A 23,603-nucleotide genomic window follows, 5' to 3' on the forward strand; every position below is an offset into this window, starting at 1 on the left:
AAATAACATGATTCACTGCACTGTAATTAGAGATGCAGCCAGATGAAAAGAGATGATTTGCTCTCTGACACGGTTTCACCCACAGAGAAACACAAATACTAGATCTAAATGTCATCAGGCAACACTGTAGCTACAGGAGCCGGCGCGGGGCATGTGCTCACTGGATTTCATTATTTTCATCTGTTTTCATCCCGTTTGCCATTATGACTCTGTCAAAGAAAAAAAGAGAGAGCGTGTGACTCAGAGACGGCAGAGGAATTGGAAAGTTTAAAGTCACCAGCGGGGAAAGTGATTTATCCTTTTTCAAAGAGGAAAAAAAACACCCCAATAGCGTGGTATTAATTTGAGCAGATTTCTGTGCTGTGCTGACATGACGAGCAGTGTACACACTGAAAACTATCTGCCGCTTTATCGCCGCACACTCTGTGGCGGAAACTATCAGAGCACAGATCAGTAATTACTGCAGGTTGTCAACAATTTATCACCGGGGGTTCCAGAGGGGGGAGGGGCCTCTGAGCATGATTGCACACGTACATGCTCACACTCGTGTGGATGCAAGAGATGCACAGAAACGTGAGAGACACACAGGTGTCACCGTGACGACGCAAGTCAAGTTTATTTGGTTATCTCTGGAGCACATTTAAAAACAAGGTTGACCAAAATGCTTCACAGAGTTAAAGGCGCAGCAACATAAAAGGTATAACATATACAATCAGTAAAAACAGTGAAGTAAAACTGTGACATAACAGAATTAGAAGTGATTGACTGTTCTTATCTTGAAATGGCTCTTTAAAAGTGATTTAAAATGTTTAATGGTTTTAAATCAATCCTAAAAGGAACAGGAAACTTTCTCTGTGCCGCAGAACGCACATTTTCAATTTAGAAACGTGGTTTGTGAATCAAGATATGACATAAACAATCTCTTATATGTCCACTATATATATGTATACAGTACATGTATTTATTGAAAGTATTTTACAGTAATGAGGCCTAAGAAGAAGGAAGTGGCGATACCTGTGTACTTCCCAAGTACCCTTACCTTAACCATCACAACTAACTAACTAACTAACTAACCCTAACCTTTAACATAAACCTAAATCTAACCCTAAAACCAGGTCTTAACCCTGAAAAAGCCCTTTAAAGTTGTGAGGCAAAATGTCCCCACAAAGATATAAATACACACACACACACACACACACACACACACAGGGTTTCACTGAGTCAATTGTTCGTGGCGTTAGCAGCAAATTGGATTCTATAAATATCAACTTTTATTCTATTAGTTTTCATTTCGCAGGTAAACAAACCTCTCACTCCTGGTGCCGCGCAACATTAAGATAAAAAACAATTACACACACACTAGCTTTGGGCCGTTTATTAATTTTTACAAGTTTGATTATTTAAGGAGGTTTTTCCGATATTCGTCATCTCCACAACGCTATAAATAGCTAAGATAAAACAAACAAACTCTTTGTTATTAATGACCAGGCAGTGGAGGAAGTGAGTTTTTTATCCACACGGATCTGACATTTTAGGTGCAGTGAAATGTTATTATTTGTTTTCTTCTTCTTCTTCTTGATGGTTTGGTCTGTTCTTTTATTTTCTTTCCGTAGTCCGTAGTCCTGGATTGGTTAATTCTGTGATAGTACCCACTCGTAATAACTCGAATAAAGTGTTATTTTTATTTGTGTAGCAGCGCTACAGCACCACCTACAGGCCTGGCATATGTAGAGTGTTTAACGTGATTGATGCCGTTTTTAAAAATGACAAAGAAACTGATCACATAGGAACATATCTGTGTCAGTGTGGATAAGGCGTAAGAGTCCGACTTCAAAAAAACAAAAAAATATATAGTTATTAAAGGAAAAGTTGGACTTTTTATGGTAGTTTTAGTGAGAAAAATGTCCAATAAAGATTGAAAATGTTGAAAGTAGTAGTTGTTTTAGTCTTGAGTGATTGAACTTGGCCTAAAATAAAAAAAGGTGTTTACATTGAAGCATCTTCTGCATTCAGCCTTCTTTACATTCTATAATTTGTAGCTAAATACTCTTCGGTAACTTCCACAGACGGCGGCTGAAGAACATCTCTGCATCGTCGAGCCGACAGCTTCACTGGAAACAGTCCGGCTGCTTTAAATATCGACGCCGCTGCCGTCACTCGACAGCAGCTCATCAAAAAATAATTCAGTTAAAGCTGTTAAACAACTCGGCAAACATCATCACAACAGCTGAGGTCGTCGCGCCGCGAGTCGCCGACATAAAAGATGCACGGCGAACCCTCGCGTCGCCACGCGGTTGCACTCTGATTTATGGAGAGTGACGCCGGCATCAGCGTTGTTAATTATTAATGGAGGAGAAGTCCGTGGGAGTCGTCTCAGGCGTCCTCCGCAGAGGTAATGAGGTTATTTGTTGTGACGAAGGCCCTTAAACTTTGATTCATTTGACAAGCGTCCGCTGTGTGCAGTGCGACAGGTAGATAACGAGGCTATTCCCAGTGTCGGCCCTGACATTGACCCATCCTGCTAAAAGGTACACGTGTGTGAAGTCTTCCTCGTCTGATTGTGACGCTGTTACGGGGGCTGAAGGTGAAGTGGTGACCCGCTTTTAAATTGCACCTCATTTGGACTGAACGGGGGGAAAAGCACATAAAGAGGTTAAATGAGAAGGTTAAGTGAGCCAACTACCGCCGCACTACCCTTCCATAAAAGCCAATGTCAAGCGTCCTCATAATTCTTGTTTATTCAGATTTTTACAGTGTAACTGTAAATGGAGTTTGTCATTCAGAGGCGTTCCGTCGCACCGCTTCAATCTGTGCTAATTACATCCCTCCTGTGAAGGTACACCGTACTCCAAAAACCCCCTTTTCACTGCACCCGCCGCGTCACCGCAGGAGCCCCCGAACAAATGAGTCTAATGGCGAGGTAACCTGGTCAAGGACAAAGCAGAATATGGATCGCGCCGCCGTCGCCTCTGGATCTGTGTTTCTGGACAATGGATGAGTGTAGAACTAGCAGCGGATGTGAGTATCACGAGGGCACGGGTACAACCGCTGGCCAATTTATTAGGTACAAATAACTACTTTGCAGTGTTTTCATCATGGTACGGTCCAGTTTGGAACAGTAAAGTCCGGGGTCAGGCTTACGATCACCACTTTATTAGGTACATCATCTTGGTTTGTGGCTGTTTGTCTTAAGACGTCAAGCTTTGTATGACTTCATGGGTTCCATGGGAGCCAATGTCTTGGGTGGAGTCGGTCTTGTTCCACCCGGACTGTACCGTACCATTTTTTCTCTGGTACCCCCAGGGTAGAGTGCCACAAATGCAACACATGAACTGTTGAACTCTGTGGAAACACGGCTAACGTGCCAGGAGTGGTTCCAGGTGAGGTCTTCTGCTGCTGTAGATCGTCCCCTTAGAGATAAGGCCCTACACAAAAGACGGAGATCTTTATCATGTCCTGGCGTTGTCTGCTTTGATCGGGTCCACCATGCAAGTCAGTTCTCTCCATTTCTTCCGGTCTTTGTTGTCCTCAGGCTTCAGATTCAGTAGCTTCATATCGTTCCTTACACCTTCTCGCCAAGTGTCCTTCGGTCGCTCTGCCGCATTGAAAACTTGGCAAGAACGCACAAGGAACGATAGTCAAAAGTCCAATCAGTCAGGAAAACGATGAAGAAGAGCATTTAAAAATGGAAGAAAGTTATTGTATCCATCTGTAGGATGACATTTGTAAATACGTCACAGTTCAAAGTTCTCTTTGAACTCTGTTTTTATACTTTTTTTAAAAAAATGTGTGGCTTTCTGCTGCTGCTGCTGCTGCTTCTGCTGCTTCTTCATACCTTGGTTGTATAAATTGGTTGTAGGATTATTTGAGTTACTGTAACTACTGTTACTTTTGTAGTTCTGATCATTTCAAATGGCTCTCCTCTGACCTCTGGCATCAGACGGAGCATTTTCTGCTCACTGGAGATTTTCTCTCTTTTTTTTTGGCCAAGTGTCAAAATCCCAGCAGATCAGCAGTTTTCTGAAATACTCGCTCCATCAACCATGTCACGTTCAAAGTCACTTAAATCACTCTTTCTTTCCTCGTTCTGAACTTCAGCAGCTCGTCTTCACCGGCCTCCATGTGATTATAGATTATATAACATTAACAAGAGATTAAACAGGTTAATCTACAGAAGAGGATTAGGGGCACATGTAAAAAAAAGAATTGAAAAGAAAATTCTCAGAAATTAGAATAATGATTTGTTTTTAATTATGACTTTAATCTCAGAATTATGACTTTATCTAATAATTATGACTTTAATCTCAGAATTATGACTTTAATCTCAGAATTATGACTTTAATCTCAGAATTATGACTTCAATCTCAGAATTATGACTTTTTCTTTAATCTCAGAATTATGACTTCAATCTTAGAATTATGACTTTTTCTTTAATCTCAGAATTATGACTTTATCTAATAATTATGACTTTAATCTCAGAATTATGACTTTATCTAATAATTATGATTTTAATCTCAGAATTATGACTTTTTCTTTAATCTCAGAATTATGACTTTTTTGCTCAGAATTATGACTTTAATCTGAGAATTTTGAGTTGAATCTCAGAATAAACCAGAAGATACCTGAATAAAAATATAACCAGTGGCCTCACATTAACTTCTCTCTGCCCCGTGAGCCTCATTTCATCGCTCTGTTGCTACAAACTACATAAACAAAGTCGGCGCCTGGAAGAAGCAACCAGGAAATTGCCTGTCTAAAATCACGCTGCTATCTCCTTGTTTAGCTTCAGAATGCATCAGCAAACCAAATTAAAAGTCATATCTTGGTGCTACAGGCCCGCGCGTGGCGTTATTTCCAATCAGCGACAGAGTTATTCGCTGCCGCGTGGCTCACGATCTCTTATAAACGATGAGGCTGCATCACCGGCGTGGGGAGGGTACAGTAAGGACCAGATGAAATATTAATTGCATAGTTATTTTTACGGCACATTCTTATTTATGGCACCTGCTGAAATGCACTCGGGCTGCAGCGGAGCTCATAATTGATGATGTACGTATACATGTCAAGCCGCACTAATTTAACCTCTCTTTTATTTTCATCTATTTGTTTGATTAGGATCAAGATTTGGAGGTGAAGCTCAAACTGCTAATAATAAGTTGATCTTATTTTCTCAATTATTTAATTAGTTTGGTCCATAAAATAGAATAAAATGGTGAAAAATGTCACTTTGTGTTTCCAAAACCTTGAAATTATAACATTCAAAACGACAAACCAAAAATATTCAGTTGTTTATGTTGTAAAAGGAAGTCAGCCGTATTTTAAAGGTACAATGTGTAAAATGTATTAGTAAAGTTATATGTTGCAGGTGAATATTCTTCACCAGTGTGTTGGAGAAACTAGCTTCAGTTAGCATCAAATTAGCTAAGTTACCGACTTTATGTCGTCTTTAAACAACCTTTTGTGACAGGTTTGTGTTGCACTCCACAGAGAAAATCAGCCATTTTACATGACGACACACAGGAGTTTGTTGATCCATGTTTCAGCTCAGATGTCTTTAAAAATGTCTTTGAAATCCTTGGCTCTCGTTTACTAATGCGACACAAACTGAGCGAACGCCAGCAGCTCCTGTGTTTCTGAGCTAAAATCAACGGTTTTCTCTATGGGATTTGGTGTGAGAGCGTGTGCCAGGTTTACAAAGCTACAAACCAGAGTGTTTATGGTCCAGTAAAGATAATAAGTGTCAGGCTCCATAATCAAGTTATTTCCTCATTATTTCTCATCTCTCTCTTTAACACCTGAAGGTTTCTTTTCATCAGCATGAAGCGAGGTGTTCCTCCTCCATGCTCTTGCTGCTCCTCTCACCGCTGCAGCGCTCCGACAGGCCGCTGAGCCAAAATGATACACCAGGTCAGGACTAATGAGTGACTCTGGAACAGTTCTTTCCTCATAATTTATCACTATGAACTTGCTGATCCCCGGCAGCTCCACCCTCCTCTCTCTCTCTCTCTCTCTCTCTCTCTCTCTATCTCGCTCTCTCATTCCCGTTGTTGTCTTCTGCGCCATCGCTCACTCCATCGGCCTCACAGTGACACAGTGGCAGCCTTCACACGCACATCCCAGATTTGTAATCTCACAGGAGAAGGACATTGACACTTGGCTCCATCCTGAGTACAGGCCGTGAAACTAGAGAAGAAAGAAAAACAGTGGTGAGAAAAACATTTACACTGACTAATTCCAATATTTTGGAATAGTTTCCAGTTTCATTGATAACTGACAGAAACTCTTATCATGGACAAAAGTGTAAAAACCTTCTACCTCGAGGCTGAGTTTCATCCAAATCTGATCCAGATTACGGATTAAGATGCACATTTAAATGAAACATGGTTCAGATGCTTATATCTCAGCAACATCTTAACAGATCAGGTAACCTTTTGGTTGCGGGAACGTTCCCTAAAGGTTGGAAAGTTTTCTTAACGTTCCTCTAACGTTTTTGGTTGCATATTTGGGTCCCTGAAGGTTACTTTGTCACAACCTTCATACAACCTTTAGAGAACCTTCTCAGAACGTTCCCCAAACGTTACTTTTTCACAGCCTTCATACAACCTTTAGAGAACCTTCTCAGAACGTTCACCTAACGTTACTTTTTCACAACCTTCATACAACCTTTAAAGAACGTTCTCTTTTGGCTTGTGGCACCAGTGTGTGAGAGAGAAGTGGACGTCAGTCATTGGCAGGACGTAACGATTGGATATTAACATCGATTTAAACCACGGTGCAACCGCAGGAGAACGTTTCAGTTTTTGGTTCCCTCAAGGTTTAGGGAACTCCTAGGCTCCTACCTAATCATGAGGAAACATTGTCTAAACATTAGTTTTTGGTTTGGTTGGAACTAACCTTAGGAGAACCTTAGGAGACCGTTCTCTGACCGTTGCATGTTAGTAGGGCAGCAGGTGAAGTTCACTACAGATGCAGAACATTCTTCTGGATCCAGTGGGTCAAAATGTAAAAGACATTGTCTTTTCTATTTTTGCTCTGAGACATTTCTAATGACTAAACTTCTTTGTGTCCTACTTGGTAAAGACCTACAAACCTGGTTTTTCTCTCTCTAAATGCATCACATGATTGTGTCTTTACCTGCAGCCTCGCAGAGGAGACGTTCACTGACTTTCAATTACTAAATATGGGATGTAAGTGGCCTAATATGGAAATCTCGTCATGTGTTCCAATGAAGGCAGAGGAATGAGATTTGTCGGAGGGCTGAACCTGCATTTGTGAGCTAATGGAGGACAAATCCTTCAATCTCTGACACACTGATAAAAAAAAGACGGGGATTTGCTTTGACTGAAAATCTTTGCTGACCTTGTTTTGAAGGCGGAGTCAAATTCAGGCCTCGATCGTTTCCTCCGATGTCGCTTGTTGTCGCCGAGCGGCTGAAAAACACACCATCGTCAGACACGGATGACTGTATTTGGTAAACATTTGATTTCCTGTTGTGCTGCCGAGTGCAGTTATGGAAAAATGATATTGCGTTCATTAGTTTATGTGCATTAGCAACGGAAGCTAATGGTTTATGCATACGAGGCCACCAGCGGAGGGCTGCCATGATTTAGGATGATGCTCATTTTATGGAAATCAAAGCAAGAAACAAGCAAAGTGCATCATCATCATCATCATCATCATCCTCGTCGTGTCAAGTCAACTCAGTGTCTTCCTCACCCACTCTCTCCTCCTCTCCTCGGCTCTTGTTGCTGTCAGAACACATTAGGACGCTGCTAACGAGTGAACCTAAACGAGGATCCCCTGCAGTCGGCGGCCAGGTGCGGGTAATGAGGTGGGAAGACGGGGGGAGATTAGGGCTCCGCCTCCATTCTTTCAAGTAAGTTAAACAAGAAGGCGACACCTCCCTGCAGGCGTGATGAGGTTATGTGCTGTGTGATATGAGGCGGAGCTGGAGAGAGCGAGTGTGTTTGGACGACGGACTCGTCACAGCTGTTTGTAGCCTGACTAACATCGGACTGCATCTCAGTCTCATTTGACACTGAGTTTGAGTCGGGAAAGAGTGAAGTCACCTCCCACTGGCAACAGGTGTGACCAATGGACACACAGTAAACTATTGGGGCTTTTCCACGACACAGTTCTAACACTACTCGGCTCGGCTCAAAGCATTTAGCAGACTTACAAAAGAGGAATAAGCTACGTAGAAGAAGTCTTGGAAAGAACTCCACTTGATATGAACAGTGGACTGACAGAGAGTGGGTCCAAGGGCAGGAGGACATCATGCAGGGTTGGGGTTAGGACAGAAGATGCTCTTGGTAGAGCTGGGTATTCACGAGAGAGACAACGCCGCTGTTCTGGTAGCGCTCGGTGGGTCATTCCACCAGCGTGGAACGACACATGAAAAGAGTCTGGATTGTCTTGTGCGGAGTGTTGGCACCGCAAGACCTCGATCCTTTGAAGAACGGAGTCGTCGAGGGTTAGCATGAACGTTTAGGAGAGCATTTAAGTAGGTGTGAGCAGAGCCATGAAGGCTAGCATCATTGATGCGGGCGGCTAAGGATAGCTAGTGCAGCTCAGTGATGAAGACCAGGCAGTTCTGGAACATCTGTAGCGGTTTCACAGCACAGGTCGGGAAGGCTAGGAATTGATTGATGATGGACGGTTATTTTGCTCATAGTGAAGATAAACGGAATCTCAATTTGGGGTTAAAGAATTATCTTGACTAAATGTTGTTTTTCAAGGCATGGATGGGGATCGAACCCATGTTCTTTGGTTTACAAGACCAACGCCTTACCACTTGGCCACCACGCCTCCACTTGGTTCTTATTTTAGCGATAACACCTGGTGCATTTTGGAGACCTGAGTCGATACTGATGGCGTTTTTCCACGCCTTGGTCCCGGCACGTGTTCCCTCCGCACGGCGCGGCTCGAGTCATTTCCAGTTACTATAGTTCCTCCACAACGTGGGTGGAGTCATCATGCAGCCGTGGCGTCGTTTCAAACGCGACACAAACACACAAACACACAAACTCGTGACTTGTAAAGCAGTCGTTTTCAGTGTAACTGAATCATTAGAATCAGTTGATTTAAAAAAGATTTGTTCACAGAATCGTTGAGTAATGATTCACAATGAATTCATTCCAAAAAGTCCAAATCAGAGAGAAGCAAAAGTCCAGTGAGGCCGAGCGTGACAGGTTTCATGTAACGATAGTGAGATTGAAGGTGGTGAGAGGGTGAGTCATGAACGCCTGAGTCTCCTCCTCCTCCTCCTCCTCCTCTCAGTGAGATCTGAGCTCTGCTGTCGGCTGATGTGCTGTGATCTGTTATCGTCCCTGTGGCCTGGATCGGCTCACAGATGGACTAAATAGGTGGTCTCCCTCCACTGGAGGTGGAAATGAATCTGGCCTCAGACTCTTACTCTGCTGCTCGTCTCTGCTCGTCTTACCTGTCCACTCTCTGTTTGACGTGACAGGTGTGTGAGTGTGTGTGAGTGTGTGTGAGTGTGTGTGTGTGTGTGTGTGTGAACGTCTCACACGTCTCCGTCTCTTCATCACTGTCCTTCCTGACACTTCCTGAAATGACGTCCAACTGTCTTATTTTAGGGGTTAAAATCTAATCTAATCTGATTATCACGTCTCAGCAGTTTGTGCCGCAGGAGCTTTTTTTTTTACAGTTTTGGAAGCAGCAGAAACATGAAGTCTGGATGTTTTTCATATATGTACGTACATGTAATAAGGTTCACAGTCTGTCTGTCTGTCTGTCTGTCTGTCTGTCTGCTCACCTGTCTCTGCAGACACGGACACGGATTCTCCTCTCAGACACTTTCATTAAACCTGGAGCAGGATTGAGGATAATGAAAGAGTGAGTCCTGGATCTGTGGTTTAAAATGAAACTGACTTCATTATTCATTCAACTTTCTCAAAAACACAGAAGTTTCCACAACGAGTTCCAACTCTGTCTGTAGGAGAAAAAACACACATTTAAATCACACTTTATAAATCAGTCAAAGTTGATTTCTGCGTTCTTCTTTGGACAAATCGAAGAGTCCCACCGTGGTTTCCCATGTTCTGTCCACTAGAGTTGTATGTCACGAGACTGGTCTTGATCTCGAGACCATTTTTACGTGGTCTCGGTCTTGTCTTGGTCTCGATACCCTCTGGTCTTGGTATTGTCTTGGTCTCGGTTTAGGCGGTCTTGACTACAAGACATCTAAAACATGCAGGACAGTAGGTCACCAGGACCAGGATTGAGAAATCCTGATTCAGATCATAATCCTGTTCAGGAGTTCACTGTAGGTACCTGGACTTGGTTGAAGAAGCCTCACAGACGAGAGATGAAACTCAAGCAAGTCCAGATGGACAGTGAACTTCTGAAGATCAGAGATGAAACAAACATGGAACCGTCTGAAAATACTGTTTAAGTGAAGTTCCCGTGTCAGAGCAGGAAATCCATCTTCTAACGCTTTATCCTCCACACGACGGTCACAGGAGACATTTTTAAAAACACTTTTTCACTCATTCAAATATGACAGGGTGATCCTGTGAGGAGACATTTTTCACCCTAACGTTTCATTATTTGTTCTCAAAATGCTGATAATGGACTTTTGTAACGACACCTGCCGCAGAGGAGAGGAAGTGAGTGTCTCTGAAAACACAGAGTTTGAAGATCTGAGTTGACAAAATCAAAGTGACAAATCACAACGAGATCCAGCGCGGCGCGAGCCGTCTTCCCCGGTCCGCTTGGACGCTGATTGGACAGATTGGACGAGCTCCAGCACGTTGTTGTGGAGCAGATTGAGCTCGGCGTGCACCTGCTGCCTCCGTCTTGGTCGCTGGCTCACACACTGACACACACTGACACACACTGACACACAAATCCCCCTGTGGGAAAGAGCGAGGAGTGAATTGGTGTCTGCCTTCCTCTCAGGTACATCCTTCATCCTTCCACCTCCTCCTCCTCCTCCTCCTCCTCCTCCTCCTCCACAGCAATCCGCTGCCCACTCAAGCAGCTGTCAAGGTGAGGCGGTTTTACATGGTGAGGCTCCAATGCCCTCGTCCAATTTCACTTTGGAGTGAAGCTGGGCTGAACATGCCAATCCTGATATTACCAAACAAATTAAATCACCCGGTTGGCCGCGGAGGAGAGTGAGAGTGCTGAGGATGCTGGGAGGAAGGAGGAGGTGGAGGAGGAGGAGGAGGGGGAGGAGGTGTTGGACATCTCTCTGCTGGGTCTGATCAGGACGTCCTGAGAGGACAATCATTCATGTGGATGTGTTTCCTGTCTTTATCTGAACGACAGAACCTAAAACCCATCAATTGTGTCTTGAATTATGTTTTAAAACATTTTTCTTTTAACAAATTCTTACACAAAAGAGGAGGATTATGTTTGAGGCGTGGAACAATGTCCACGAAAGACCAGAGGTCAAGGGTCAGGACCAGGTCACGACACAAACTCACTATCATGCTTAGTGTGTTTTTAATGACGCTAATAAAACTAGCCTGCTGCATGTTGTGCTTAAAGGTCCAGTTTATTTGCAGAAATTAAATATACTAACTATAACAATGTTTGTATAAGTTTAGAATTGCTTTAAAAATAAAAAAATAATAATAATCAGAATAAGCCTTTTTATGTTTACTTTAGGCGAGGGCCTTGCTTTACAGAGGCGGCCATCTTGTGCCTCCATGTTTCTATATGAGTGAAGAAAAATGTGGTCTTTTTTGGTGTGTGGAGGCCACCGTACTTACCTGGAACACTTGGCAGGAAATGGGAGTGGTGATTAAAAGAGTCGTCAGTTTCTCTGCAATCTAATCGATATTCTTTCCTTTTCGCGTCAAAAACATCGTGAGAAACAAAGTCAACAACGTTGTCTATTGTGAATAATTCAGTTCATCTGTAAATCAAGTCTGTCAGTAACTCAGTAAACGAGGATCGTCAAGTTGTTCTTCTGCCATTTAAGCTTTTTAGCTTGCATGCTAATTAGCAACGGAAACTTACTACAAAAGGTTTAACGGGTACTTATGCGTATATTTTATATATTATTAATTAGAATTTAAGTCATCACTAAAGTTAATACACGCATGTTCAGTGCTAACCATGTTTAGCATGCTAGCATGTTTTTTGCTAACCCTACAGTGAGGTACAGTAACACAGGGTGTGACGTCACGTTTTACCGTGAGGTCGTAGCACGCACAAACATTTATGATTTAAATATTAATATTAAACTTTAAATCCAGACACACGCGGCGCATGTTTGACTTTCTCCAGCTTTTACAGCAACGAGTCGTCGTCGCCTCGTAAAAAAAGTTAAATATCACATCACTGATTTTCCAGAATCAATTAAAAACAAGTTTTCCCCCAAGTGATGAAATCAATTTCATGGCTCTTTGAGATAAGTGAAGAGAATGTGTAATAAATACCAGCAGGAATACGTCTGCAGAAAAATGTCCCCACTTGATACTCACACTGTTATGATCCGTCTATTCCCGGAGTCATTTCCGTGATGAAGCGTTGTAATATACTTTGTTTTTTTGGTGAAACAATTCCCCCCCAAATGTGCCTCATCTGCTTCCCCCAGATTTAGTGACTTTGCCACCGAAAATCTGTCCCTGCGTCACTTTCAAAAAGTTTTGTTTTTCTACGAGCATCTGGAGACACCAGAGGTGATCGCGATGATGGAAGACAGACGAGAACGTCTTCAAGTCACCAAACTTATTTTTAAATGCAGCTTCACTAATGTCGGGATCAGACGACACGGAATCAGGCTGATTTTCGAGGGATTTGGTCGCTGAAGCTAATTATGAACTGAGAACGATGATGATGTGTCGTCTCACATAAGTGAAGAACATCTGGGTCGTTTTTATCTACGTTAACCCCCTCATGACGAGAAGTCCAGCATGTTTTCTTGGCGTCTCCTGTGACGTCCTCTCCCGGACGTTTGACCAACAGGATAAAAGAGTTCTCTGACGCGATGCATAAACATCTAGACGTAAACATGGTGACGGCCAACAACGTTTTGTCGAGCTTCAGCAACAGTACAAGATCTCTTTATTTGAGATTGTACACACGGTATATTGTCGGTGAAGAATGAAAATTGCGACACAAAAATAAATAATAGATAAGTAAAGGTAGAAATAAAGGTAAATAAAATAAAAAGTGAAGTAGATTAAACTAGTACAAATTGGTACAAAAAAATTATTGAGTGCAAATCGGTCTGCAAAATTCAAAATGGCCGACTTCCTGTTGCATTGAGGCCAGGGTTACAGTGGACTTTTTTGTTTGTCTTAGTTTAGAACATCTTCCCACCAAGTTTCGGGAAATTCGGTGGAACTAAATTGGGCCTCTGTTTTCACCTTAGGGGGCGCTGTAGATCCCTTGAGCAACGCATGGGTGCCAATCATTTTTATCTACGTTAACTCCCTCATAAATGACCGCGGATATAATAATAATATGAAGGATAACAATAGGTTTAACGCACAAATTTGTGCCAGGAGCCAAATTCATGGTTCAGGCCAAAAAAATAAATACAACTGTACCCATGAATAAAAAAGAAGAAATAAGAATAAAAAATAAATAAAACTGTACCCATGAATAAAAAAGAAGAAATAAGAATAAAAAATAAATAAAACTGTACCCATGAATAAAAAAGAAGAAATAAGAATAAAAAATAAATAAAACTGTACCCATGAATAAAAAAGAAGAAATAAGAATAAAAAATTAATAAAACTGTACCCATGAATAAAAAAGAAGAAATAAGAATAAAAAAATAAATAAAACTGTACCCATGAATAAAAAAGAAGAAATAAGAATAAAAAATTAATAAAACTGTACCCATGAATAAAAAAGAAGAAATAAGAATAAAAAATAAATAAAACTGTACCCATGAATAAAAAAGAAGAAATAAGAATAAAAAATTAATAAAACTGTACCCATGAATAAAAAAGAAGAAATAAGAATAAAAATAAATAAAACTGTACCCATGAATAAAAAAGAAGAAATAAGAATAAAAAATAAATAAAACTGCACAAAAGAATATAAAGTTGAAAGTGTAAAGAGTATCTATCTCTTTGACTTTTTCAGAAGACCACAACAACTTTAAAAACCAAAAATGTTGGCGATCGTGGATAGTGGAGGCGATCCTGTGAGTAATGATTGACAACTCCTTGCCCCGCCTCCTCGATGATGGTTGATTCCCTAAATACACCAGACTCCTCTGTTAAATATTGAGATTTTAGACATTTCCTTTGCTAAATGCTGGAGGTTAACAGTTGGGCATTGTGCGCTCTGACTCTTGTGTCGGTTGTCGTGCTCATGACTCTTCAGTGACGACACTCTCTGACCAATCAGGGGCCGTCTGTCACATTGACGTCACATTAGTATCAGAACCTCGACAGATCAGGTTCTAACACTTCATTCTCATATCTGTGTGTTTGGGTGGTTAGCTTAGCATAAAGTCTGCTACACAATCCACATCAGGACAAGTTACAATCAGCGTGTGAGTTGTTGATGTGCTGCTTCATCACTGTCACCAGAGGAATTGTGTGTGTGTGTGTGTGTGTGTGGGGGGGGGGGGGGGGGGCTTGCTCAATTAAAATCATAATGGCAGATTTTAGACACAGAACTAATGAGCTCGACTCCTCAGAGTGGAGACGCCATTAAAGGCCCTAATGGAGCTCCGACAATGAGCAACAAAACAAACGGTGGGCTCCCGCTCCATGTGAGGGACGAGATCAGCGCGCTGCCGTTATTTGATTAATGCCGCTTGTTTACATAAAGACACAAAGAGGCTGCGCCACAAACACCCGATACAATGTGACGTGGAATTGGATGCAGGTCGTGAAAAGAGGAGGAGAGTGGGCGGGGTCCTGATGTCCAGTGATGGACTGTGACGAGGGAGAAGAAGAGGAGACAGGAGTTTGAGAAGTTGTTTCTTCTTCTGTTGGAAAGTGGAAGAAAACCCTTAAAGCACTTTGGTTAATGTTACTTTGTAAAACACTTGAACTGATACTTTCTTCACCTTCTTGTCCAATCACTGCAAGACTCATTGTCCCAGAGCCCTCCCCCCTTCACTACCAGACCACGCCCCATGCACTGCTCCTCCCTCTCACTCAGCTCTCAGTCCACTTCTTGGCATGTTTCAAAATCAGGCATTGGGCGGAGTTAGCTGGAGTAAAAGGGGGTTTAGTTACACCTTAAGTTAAAGTAAAAAATACACTTAGAGTACAGTCAAAGTAAAAGTTTCAAATATAGTAACTTTTAATTATGCAATAAACCTGTGTTTGGCAAACCTTTGATTTGTGGACCCACTTTTTAAAAATGTTTGATCAATGATTTACATGATGATTTATACACATGAAGTTTAACCACAAGTTTGGCTAAATAATGAACATTTGTATAGGGACCACAAAAAATGTCCGGCGACCCATCTGTGGGTCCCGACTCACTTCTTTGTTACCACTGTAATAAACCTTTGTACTGTCAAATGAGTTCACACACAAAGATGATTAATCAGCTCCACACGTGTCTCTCTCTCTGTCTGTCTCTCTGTGTTTCTTATGTCGCCCGGCGACATTCCTTCGCTGCACACAGGAAGTGACGGAGACAAGCGAGACACTGACAAGTGGATTGGAGAGAAGCTTCTCCGAATAGTTTCTACTGCTCAATAATCTGATTGTTTTACGGGACGAACACTTCTCGTCTCCGCCCGCCTCTGCTCTGCTGCTGTATACACAAACGCTCCCTCAGTCTGGTCTGACACAGCCTGTTTGCAGCTTTAAGTACAGTAATAACAAAAGAGTGAACGTGCTGTGTTACATGTAAACACTGCACATTATTATACACGTGTGTCATTTTTTAATTTCCCCGCTTTACCTGACTCCGCCCCCTCCATCCCTCCCTCCCTTGCTGCGTCTCAGACGAGGCTCGTTGGAGGGGGACGATTTCATCGTGTGGTCCTGCTCCAGCGTGTCCTCAGAGACCTCTGCTCTGTGCCAGCGCTGATGATGATCCACACGTCCACTCCCACCGGAGAACATCAATCACCTGGGGGGTTGAGGAGGGTGAGGCAGGGAAGAAAAAGGAGAGAAAAGATGAAGGAGGAGGTGCTGTGTCCGGCCGTCACCTCTGTGATTCCATATTTGTGACTAATCTGTGTTGGATCAGAGCAGAGACGTCTGAGGCGTGAAATGGAACCTGAGCACAAAGACGTCACATGACTTCACATGTGATCACTCAGAAGTGACACGTGTGTCTGTCCAACGTGAAGATCTCTTCTTCTGACTGAGGACAAAACAATGATATGATGACGGTGAGGGTTAGAAACTGGTGACTTCCTGGAGACAGAGTAAACATGTTGAGAGGCAGACGGTGTGTGTGTGTGTGTGATTGCATGGAGGCGAAACAGAGATATAACCTTTGTTTATGAGCGCAGGCGCGGCGTCTGACAGTGCGTATAAGTCAAGTGAGGACGGCCCACTTGCTGATCCAGTGGCTCACATTAATCAAACAGAGGAAACCACCACCACGTTACTGCTGCTGCTGCTGCTGCTGCTGCTGCTGCTGCTGCTTCTGCTGCTCCACCACACAGACTCTCCTCTGATTTAACTCTCAACAAATATTATTCACTTTCTCTTCTTCAGGTTAAACTTGTTTTTAACATTTACTTGAGGATTATGAAGTCTATACTTTATATTTTAATAATCTAACACAAGAATATTGAAGAATACTGGAGATGATGCAACTGAAAACCACTTGTATTATCATATTGAACTTTCACCAGAGTCTGCGGTCTGACGTGGTGGTTCCAAAACAAGAAGAAGTTACTTGGGCCCTCAAAATAAATTTGCGGAATTTTCATATGATATCATGGTTAAATTTAAAATGATGGTTTCACAGATACGGCTGTAAATGCGTCGCTACATTATGCATAAATCTGCTCTCCTCAATCACCAGAGACACCGCGATACTCATGCGATATTCATATATTGCGATCTACTCACACAACAGCTCTAGTGAGTGAATCTAGTGGACTGAAACGTACATTTATTTATTTACTTTAATGCTAAAAATAGTTATACTTTTGCTTGAAATATTGCAATATTTCACTGTAAAAACTCAATGCTTTATTTAAAATTAAGCCCTTAAGTTCAGGAAATGAAATTGAGAAGAATGGTGAAAATGTCACTTCTGTACATGTACACCACTTAGACATTTTTATGACTTTAAAGGTTTTCCTAACAGTACAATTAACAGCATTACAGAGCTAAATGAATAAATTCAGGAACATAAAATCAAATTTTGTTGAAGATTCATTTATATAGAGTTTCAGCAGCAGCACCGGGGCTGCAGCTGTGGGTCACTCACGCTGTTACCTCTGATATAAACGCTCCATTCATTTGCAATGGGAGAAAAGTTGCAGAAAAAAGGCAAAATGTAATAAAAAAAAAGTATAAATAAAATGTTTCTCCATAAACATCCAGTGAGGAGAGCAGAGTTTGTCACAGCGTGAACACAGTGAGTTATTACTGCAGTAATAACATCCAGGAGTGTGTCCTTCAGGGCGATTATGACTGTGACACTGACGCAGGAAACAAACGCAGCAAACGCACAACTCAGATGGGAATTACTGATTATTATTATTATTGTTGCTATTTTTAAAAACGTGGCTAAAAAAAGGACAAAGGAAAAAAGCAAGAGTGTTTTTCTTGATGGTAATTATGAGCGCAGTGGAGACGGGAAACTCATTCTTTAGATTAATTGCTTCAAGTCCTAAGTGTGTACACACACACACACAAACACACACTCAGACTACAGGAAAATGAGGTTGTGTATTATATAAAGAAGCATTTTATTAAAACAAAATGCTTATTTACAGGGCAGGAGGTAAAACTTGTGTTGGAAAAAGGCTTCGTACCTTTAAAAAAGGAAAAGGTACACACACCACAGTCAGCCTGGGAATGCATTAGCACATGAGCAGTTTCACTTTATGACAAAATGACAGGGAAAAACAAAAAAAATGTACAATTAAACAGCGTTTGGATTCGTCATTTTCACTCAATCTGCATCATCCATTATTTCCAAGGACAAGTGTCCTCCTCATGTGACAGGGACAAAAAGAAGAAGAAGAAGAAGAAGAAGAAACATGGTTTTCTCTTTAAATAAAAAAATACAAATTTGTGGGTAGTTTTCCGTTAAAATTCCGAGAAGAAAAAAACGAATATTTAGCCTCGATTGAATGGCTCATGATGGTTCCTGTTCCAGTGTTCGTCCTGTTGGACAATGGCAGCACAGACAGACACACACACACACACACACACACACACACACAGACGCGCACACGCACACACACACAGGTCTGTCTTTTCATTTAGTTATAAAAATAAATAGAGGTTGAAGTACGAAGAGACGAGCCTGTTTCACTTTGCTTCCTCCCGTCCAAAAATGTCCGCCGGTCATGTGTTACAGTGAAGAGCAACATATATTAAACACAAACACCTCATATGTCCTCATGTCCTCATGTCCTCTGTCCTCTCAGAGCCACGGGTGCCAGGCAGGATCCATGCGGCACAGATTGTCCAGACTGTTGGCTGCGGCCACCAGCGTGTTAACTTTGCTCTCCCCTCCCTCAAACTGAGCCAGGTTATAGAGGCGGGTCATGATGGCCGTCACGGCCTTCTGGACCAGCGACACCAGCTGCTGAGAGTCCATGTTCTCCGGCTGGCCGGCAGGGGACAGCGGCATGGACGTGTCCTCCTGGGTCTTCTTGTGCCACGCGATGATCTCGTCGCGGAGGACGGCCTTCAGGATGCCGTCGACCTGTCGGACACAGAGGAGAACGTGATGTAGATTTAACATTAAGGATAGATTTGACCTTTATTAAACAGGGTTCCCACACCTTGTTGACATCAAATTCAAAGACTTTTCAAGGATATTCCAGGACCAAATGTGCTGACACAGTTTATGATGGGAGGTGAACTTGTAAGAGCCGCTTCGTCCATGATGGCGTCCACTTTTATTGATTTGCAGCACGTTCTGCATCTGGACAAGCGACTGTCTATGTTGACATCACAGTGAAACAGCAGCTGCTGAGACGTAGAAAGCTCCAAGAAATCGTGTCCATGGACCTTGGAGGTCCTTCCTTCTATTGTTTTAGTAAGGTTTAAAGTTGGGTCTCGGGCTGCAACGATTATTCTATTATTAATCGATTACTGGATAGAATCATCAACTCTTTTGATCACTGATTACAAGCTTTCTTATTTTACAGCTTCTTAAATTTAAATATTTTTCAGTTTCTTTCTTACATTTAACAAAGAAATCTTTAAAACTGAACATTTTTGGTTTGTGGACAAAACAAGACATTCGAGAACATCATCATTTCCAGAGTTTGGGGGAGACTGATCCACATTTTTCAACAATTTGTGAAAATAATCATTAGTTGCAGCTCTAGTTGGGTCCGAACCTCAACAAACCTCAGCGGTATAAAAACAAACATACGTGGTTCAAAGCTTTTACGCTGTAGAAAAGCAGTTTATATTAAAGGGTCGTCCGGCAGTGGATTTGTAGAGGCTGCAATTAACTGGCTAATATCCTGCTACCACCCACTCAATTTTACAATAACGTCATCAATGATACAGTAAAAATATAGAAAACTGAACAACAAGGTCATAAAATGTACGTGGTTTCTTGAATGTATCTCGTAGCTGCTCCACCCGTTTGTTTTTGTTGTTGTTTTGAGTAGAATTACGCTCTGACAACAGTCTCAGTCTGATGTCGTCTGCACGGAACGTCGCTGTCGGTTTGGCCGAGACACAAAGTTTTCCTCGCTCGTCTCATTTAGTCCACAGTGAATGGTCAGTGTGTGTGTGGAATATCCATCTTAAAACTGACTTCACTGTCCAGCCAAACCAAACTGGCCAAGTGACCACGAGCTGAGATATATGGATATTTATTTATACACACACACACACAGTGGGTTGGTGATCTCCTGGGTTTTGTTCGTCATGAGAATAAAAGTTTATGAGGAGTTCTTTTCCATCAAAAACATAAAACAGACGTGTTAACGTCAGTTAAAGACGTGCCAGTCGCCGTCCTCTGGGAACTTCTCTCTCCGTGTGCCGTTAAGAGCTCATTATGGTGATAGAGAAGTGAAAAACATCACCATCCAAAACCATGAAGGGCCTGAAACACCAGCAATCATCATCCAGCGAGCTTCACGCTGATCCTCAGCCTTAACCCAAGTGTTTATACGCTTTCACCAGGCACTTGATTGTTTTTGTGGTTTAAAGCTTGACTATATTTGAGTGGATGATTGTTACGTGTTTTGTTATGTTCCCTGGAAACGTCCGTTTCCTTTAAACCGCCAGAAACACCGGCCCCTCTGGTCGTCGGCGGGTTCACGTCGTCAAGTGTTTTGTTTATTTGCATTTTAAGCACTTTCTGGTTCCCTGAGCATCAAATTTAAACGGTGAGCCAGAGCTTTACATAGACAGCACACGCGTGTTATTACTGTCCCACTGCTGCAGACTCATTATATAAAACCCTCACAGAAGAGTGTGAGGGTTTTATATAATTCATTAGCCTTAGATAATCCCAAGTTTAAGTGCAAAACAATATCTGTAGAGTTGTTTCAGGCCCATTTCTTACACATTTTTTTTCGTAGATGACTGAAATTTGAAATGACTGAAAATATCTCCTTAAACCAGAGGTCTTAATCAATTTCTACTTATATCAAATTATAATTAGTTATTTCTCTGTTTAAATTTTACAGATTTATTTCGAATCATACATGTTTAGAGTGTGAACTCTTTATCGTTCCTTATCAAAACAAACACTTTTATTTTGAAATTATGTGAAATATCACCATAAATATTATTATTTCCATGAGTTTTTCACAAAAAGTTGGACTTAATCTCACTTAACTGCCCCCTACTGATCAAACTAGACACTCAGTGGCCCACACAGCAGTTCCCATGAGGGATTTAGAGGAAAATATCCATTTGTGATTTCGCTGAAAGAAATAATGCTTATAATATTCATGTTGTAATAAACTAGATAAATCTTAAGTGTATCACATACCAGCAAAAATGTTAACTGATATATCTTCTTAATAAAGATGTGCTGATAGGATATTCAGTATCAGTAGCAACATTGGCCAAAATCACTGAATTGGACATTGGAAAATGAAAAAAATGTAAAGTCCAATATGATTCCAAAAATCCTAAATATCCCTTAAATGCTTTTAACTTTACTCAGGCTGTAAAGAAAGACTTATTTAAGATAAAAGAAGAAAAAAATGAAATGAACTAACCCTAAACCCGTTTCGGATTTGAAAGTGTTGGCGAGCTATCAGCTAGCTACAGAATTTTAATGCTAAGTTGAGAATTCACCATTGCTCACATCCGTCTTGATCACATTATATTAATCCTTAAAGCTTCTTAATCTGAGCTGTAGCGTAAAAAAAAAGGCTCTTTTGTTGTTGACTTACCTTAAAGTTGGGCTGTGCGAAGCATCGCGCCACAGCGATCATGGACGCGGTGAGTGGGCCAGAGACGCCGATGGTGGTCAGGAACTCAGAGATGTTCGGAGTCAGGCGGAACGGAACGGGCCGGTTAGCGTCCAGGTCGCCTGTGGCGTCGTTGATGTCAAAGCGGAAGTAGGAGACGTTGAGTTTCCCCGTGTCCTTAAAAAACAGAATAGAGCACGTCAAAACCAGTACTGGAGTTACTGGAGTTATTCTAACTCTAATTCAAGTTAAGGGTTTATTCTTTTGTTTTTATGGCTTTTAGGATGCTTGTAATTGTTTTTCTTTGAGATCTACATCTCAGCAAGACTGCATGACTAAATATTCATTCATTCATCGTCTACCGCTTTATCTTCCACATGAGGGTTGCGCAGCGGGTCTCTGCTGGTGCCAATCCCAGCGGACAATAAACAAAAATAAACATCTCAAACTTAATACATATTCCTGTCTGTAGTGGTTTTTGAAATATATGCCAGGTCACAGAACAAAGCCTTCTCCTACAGTACAAGATGGCTGCCGTTATTGATCTGCTTGGCCCCCGACACAGTAACACGTCAAACTATCAGCGGCAGAACATCTATAATCCTCAGCTCCCTCCTCCTCCTCAGCTCTGTCGCTCCCCGCTGACTTAAATATATACAGCCCAGTTTTCATCTTTAAGCCTGCATTTATGTGCGAGAGGACGGCAATATAAGCAGCCAGTCCAGCCAAGATAAGCTCTCTCATATGAAAAGGTGAGTGGCTGTGACAGCTTTATAGCAGTGCATTTCATTTCAGCTCCTTCTTCTTCTTCCCATCCCCTCCCTGCCTCCCTCCCCCTACAGTCATTTGCTCCCACAGGCCCCAGTGCAGAGCTGTGAGGCAGTGGGTTGAGACACCAGCGACCCCCAGGAGGCTGTGATACACCCGCACTCAGGCTGACGAGCAGGTCCTGCCACTGCGGCGGCGGCGGCTTCATTTAAGGGCTGTCGTGACTTTGATGTCATTAGTGTGTGACACGGAGTGGCTCGAGGCCGTGAACTTGACTGTGAGAAAATGACAAGAGACTGTGCGATTTCTCAGAGCAAGTGTCAAAGATAACAAGAGCTGATAGAGAAAGTGGCTCCACGGGGCGACCAAAGTGATTCTCTGGAGATGATACGATGTCTCATGGACCAGCACAAAAAACCTTGTTACTGTACTTGAGTAGATCTTTCACGCATCTATACTTTCCTGAGTATTCCGTTTTATGACGACTTGTTTTACCACCATATCACTCTAATGTGTCTGCTACTGAAACCACAACCTTGAATTTCTACTAACTTTGCAGTTAATAAGACATTTTGTGCTGATGCAGAGAAACTAGCTATAACCAGCCATTTCATAAACATACATTTACATCATATTTGAGGTTTATTTTGTTTCATATTGAGATTTTGGCCACCATCAGACCTCCAGATAATTGAGTATTTTATTGGCTTATCACTCAATAAAGTCTTGTTGAGTAAAGTTTCTGATTATTTGTGTTTCTCTGTAGTGATTTTCACACACAGATGACATCACTGTCAACTACATAACAGACTTGGTGAAGCAGGACATTCCCAACACTGTAGGTTATTGATAAATGAACACCAATAACCTTTTTGCTTAGTCTTTAACATTGGTATTGTGTAACACTGAAGTTAAAAATGCATTTTAACTTCTTACTTTTGTACTTTTTCTTATGTAAATAAGCTGAATCAGGACTTTTACCAGTTTTTCCTACTGTTTTTTTTTCTGTACTCCTGCCAAAGCAAAGAATGTGAGTACTTTTGCCACATCTGCTTGTGAAGACAGCTGATGCATCACTAGTCAGCACCATCAGAGCCAACTTAAAGGAATATAAGGTCTCTATTAAAGGGCCAGGATGGGGCTATCGCTTTGACATCCTGCCCTTGCTCTCTCTCTCTCTTTTTCTGTGTGTGTGTGTGTGTGTGTGTTTGTGCGTATACACTCTCCACACCATAATCCCCCTGTGTCTAATGGGATCTGTGGAGTGGAACAGGCAGAAAGGGGGGAGGGGGGAGGTTAATACTAGCGCTTAGCTGCCCGGAGGAACGCCTGTCAGCAAAGG

General features: G+C 41.9%; 1 protein-coding gene and 1 non-coding gene across 3 annotated transcripts in view; both read right to left on the minus strand.

The window, feature by feature from the left end:
* Positions 1-8,736: 8,736 nt before the first annotated feature.
* Positions 8,737-8,808, minus strand: trnat-ugu (transfer RNA threonine (anticodon UGU)). Its single transcript has one exon. It is a non-coding gene; the product is annotated as a tRNA-Thr (tRNA).
* A 9,002-nt stretch (positions 8,809-17,810) lies between these two features.
* trrap (transformation/transcription domain-associated protein) overlaps positions 17,811-23,603 on the minus strand; it is a 101,720-nt gene continuing 95,927 nt past the window's right edge. For both annotated transcript variants that reach the window (XM_058620323.1, XM_058620322.1), the window contains 2 exons: positions 21,476-21,670; positions 17,811-18,807 (listed from right to left, as the gene is read on the minus strand). In XM_058620323.1, the coding sequence (XP_058476306.1) occupies positions 18,523-18,807; positions 21,476-21,670 (480 nt within the window). In that variant the 3' untranslated portion in view covers positions 17,811-18,522. The remainder of the gene's footprint in view (positions 18,808-21,475; positions 21,671-23,603) is intronic.

This window comes from Solea solea, chromosome 21 (genome assembly GCF_958295425.1).
Source record: "Solea solea chromosome 21, fSolSol10.1, whole genome shotgun sequence".
In the NCBI taxonomy this organism is placed as follows: domain Eukaryota; kingdom Metazoa; phylum Chordata; class Actinopteri; order Pleuronectiformes; family Soleidae; genus Solea; species Solea solea.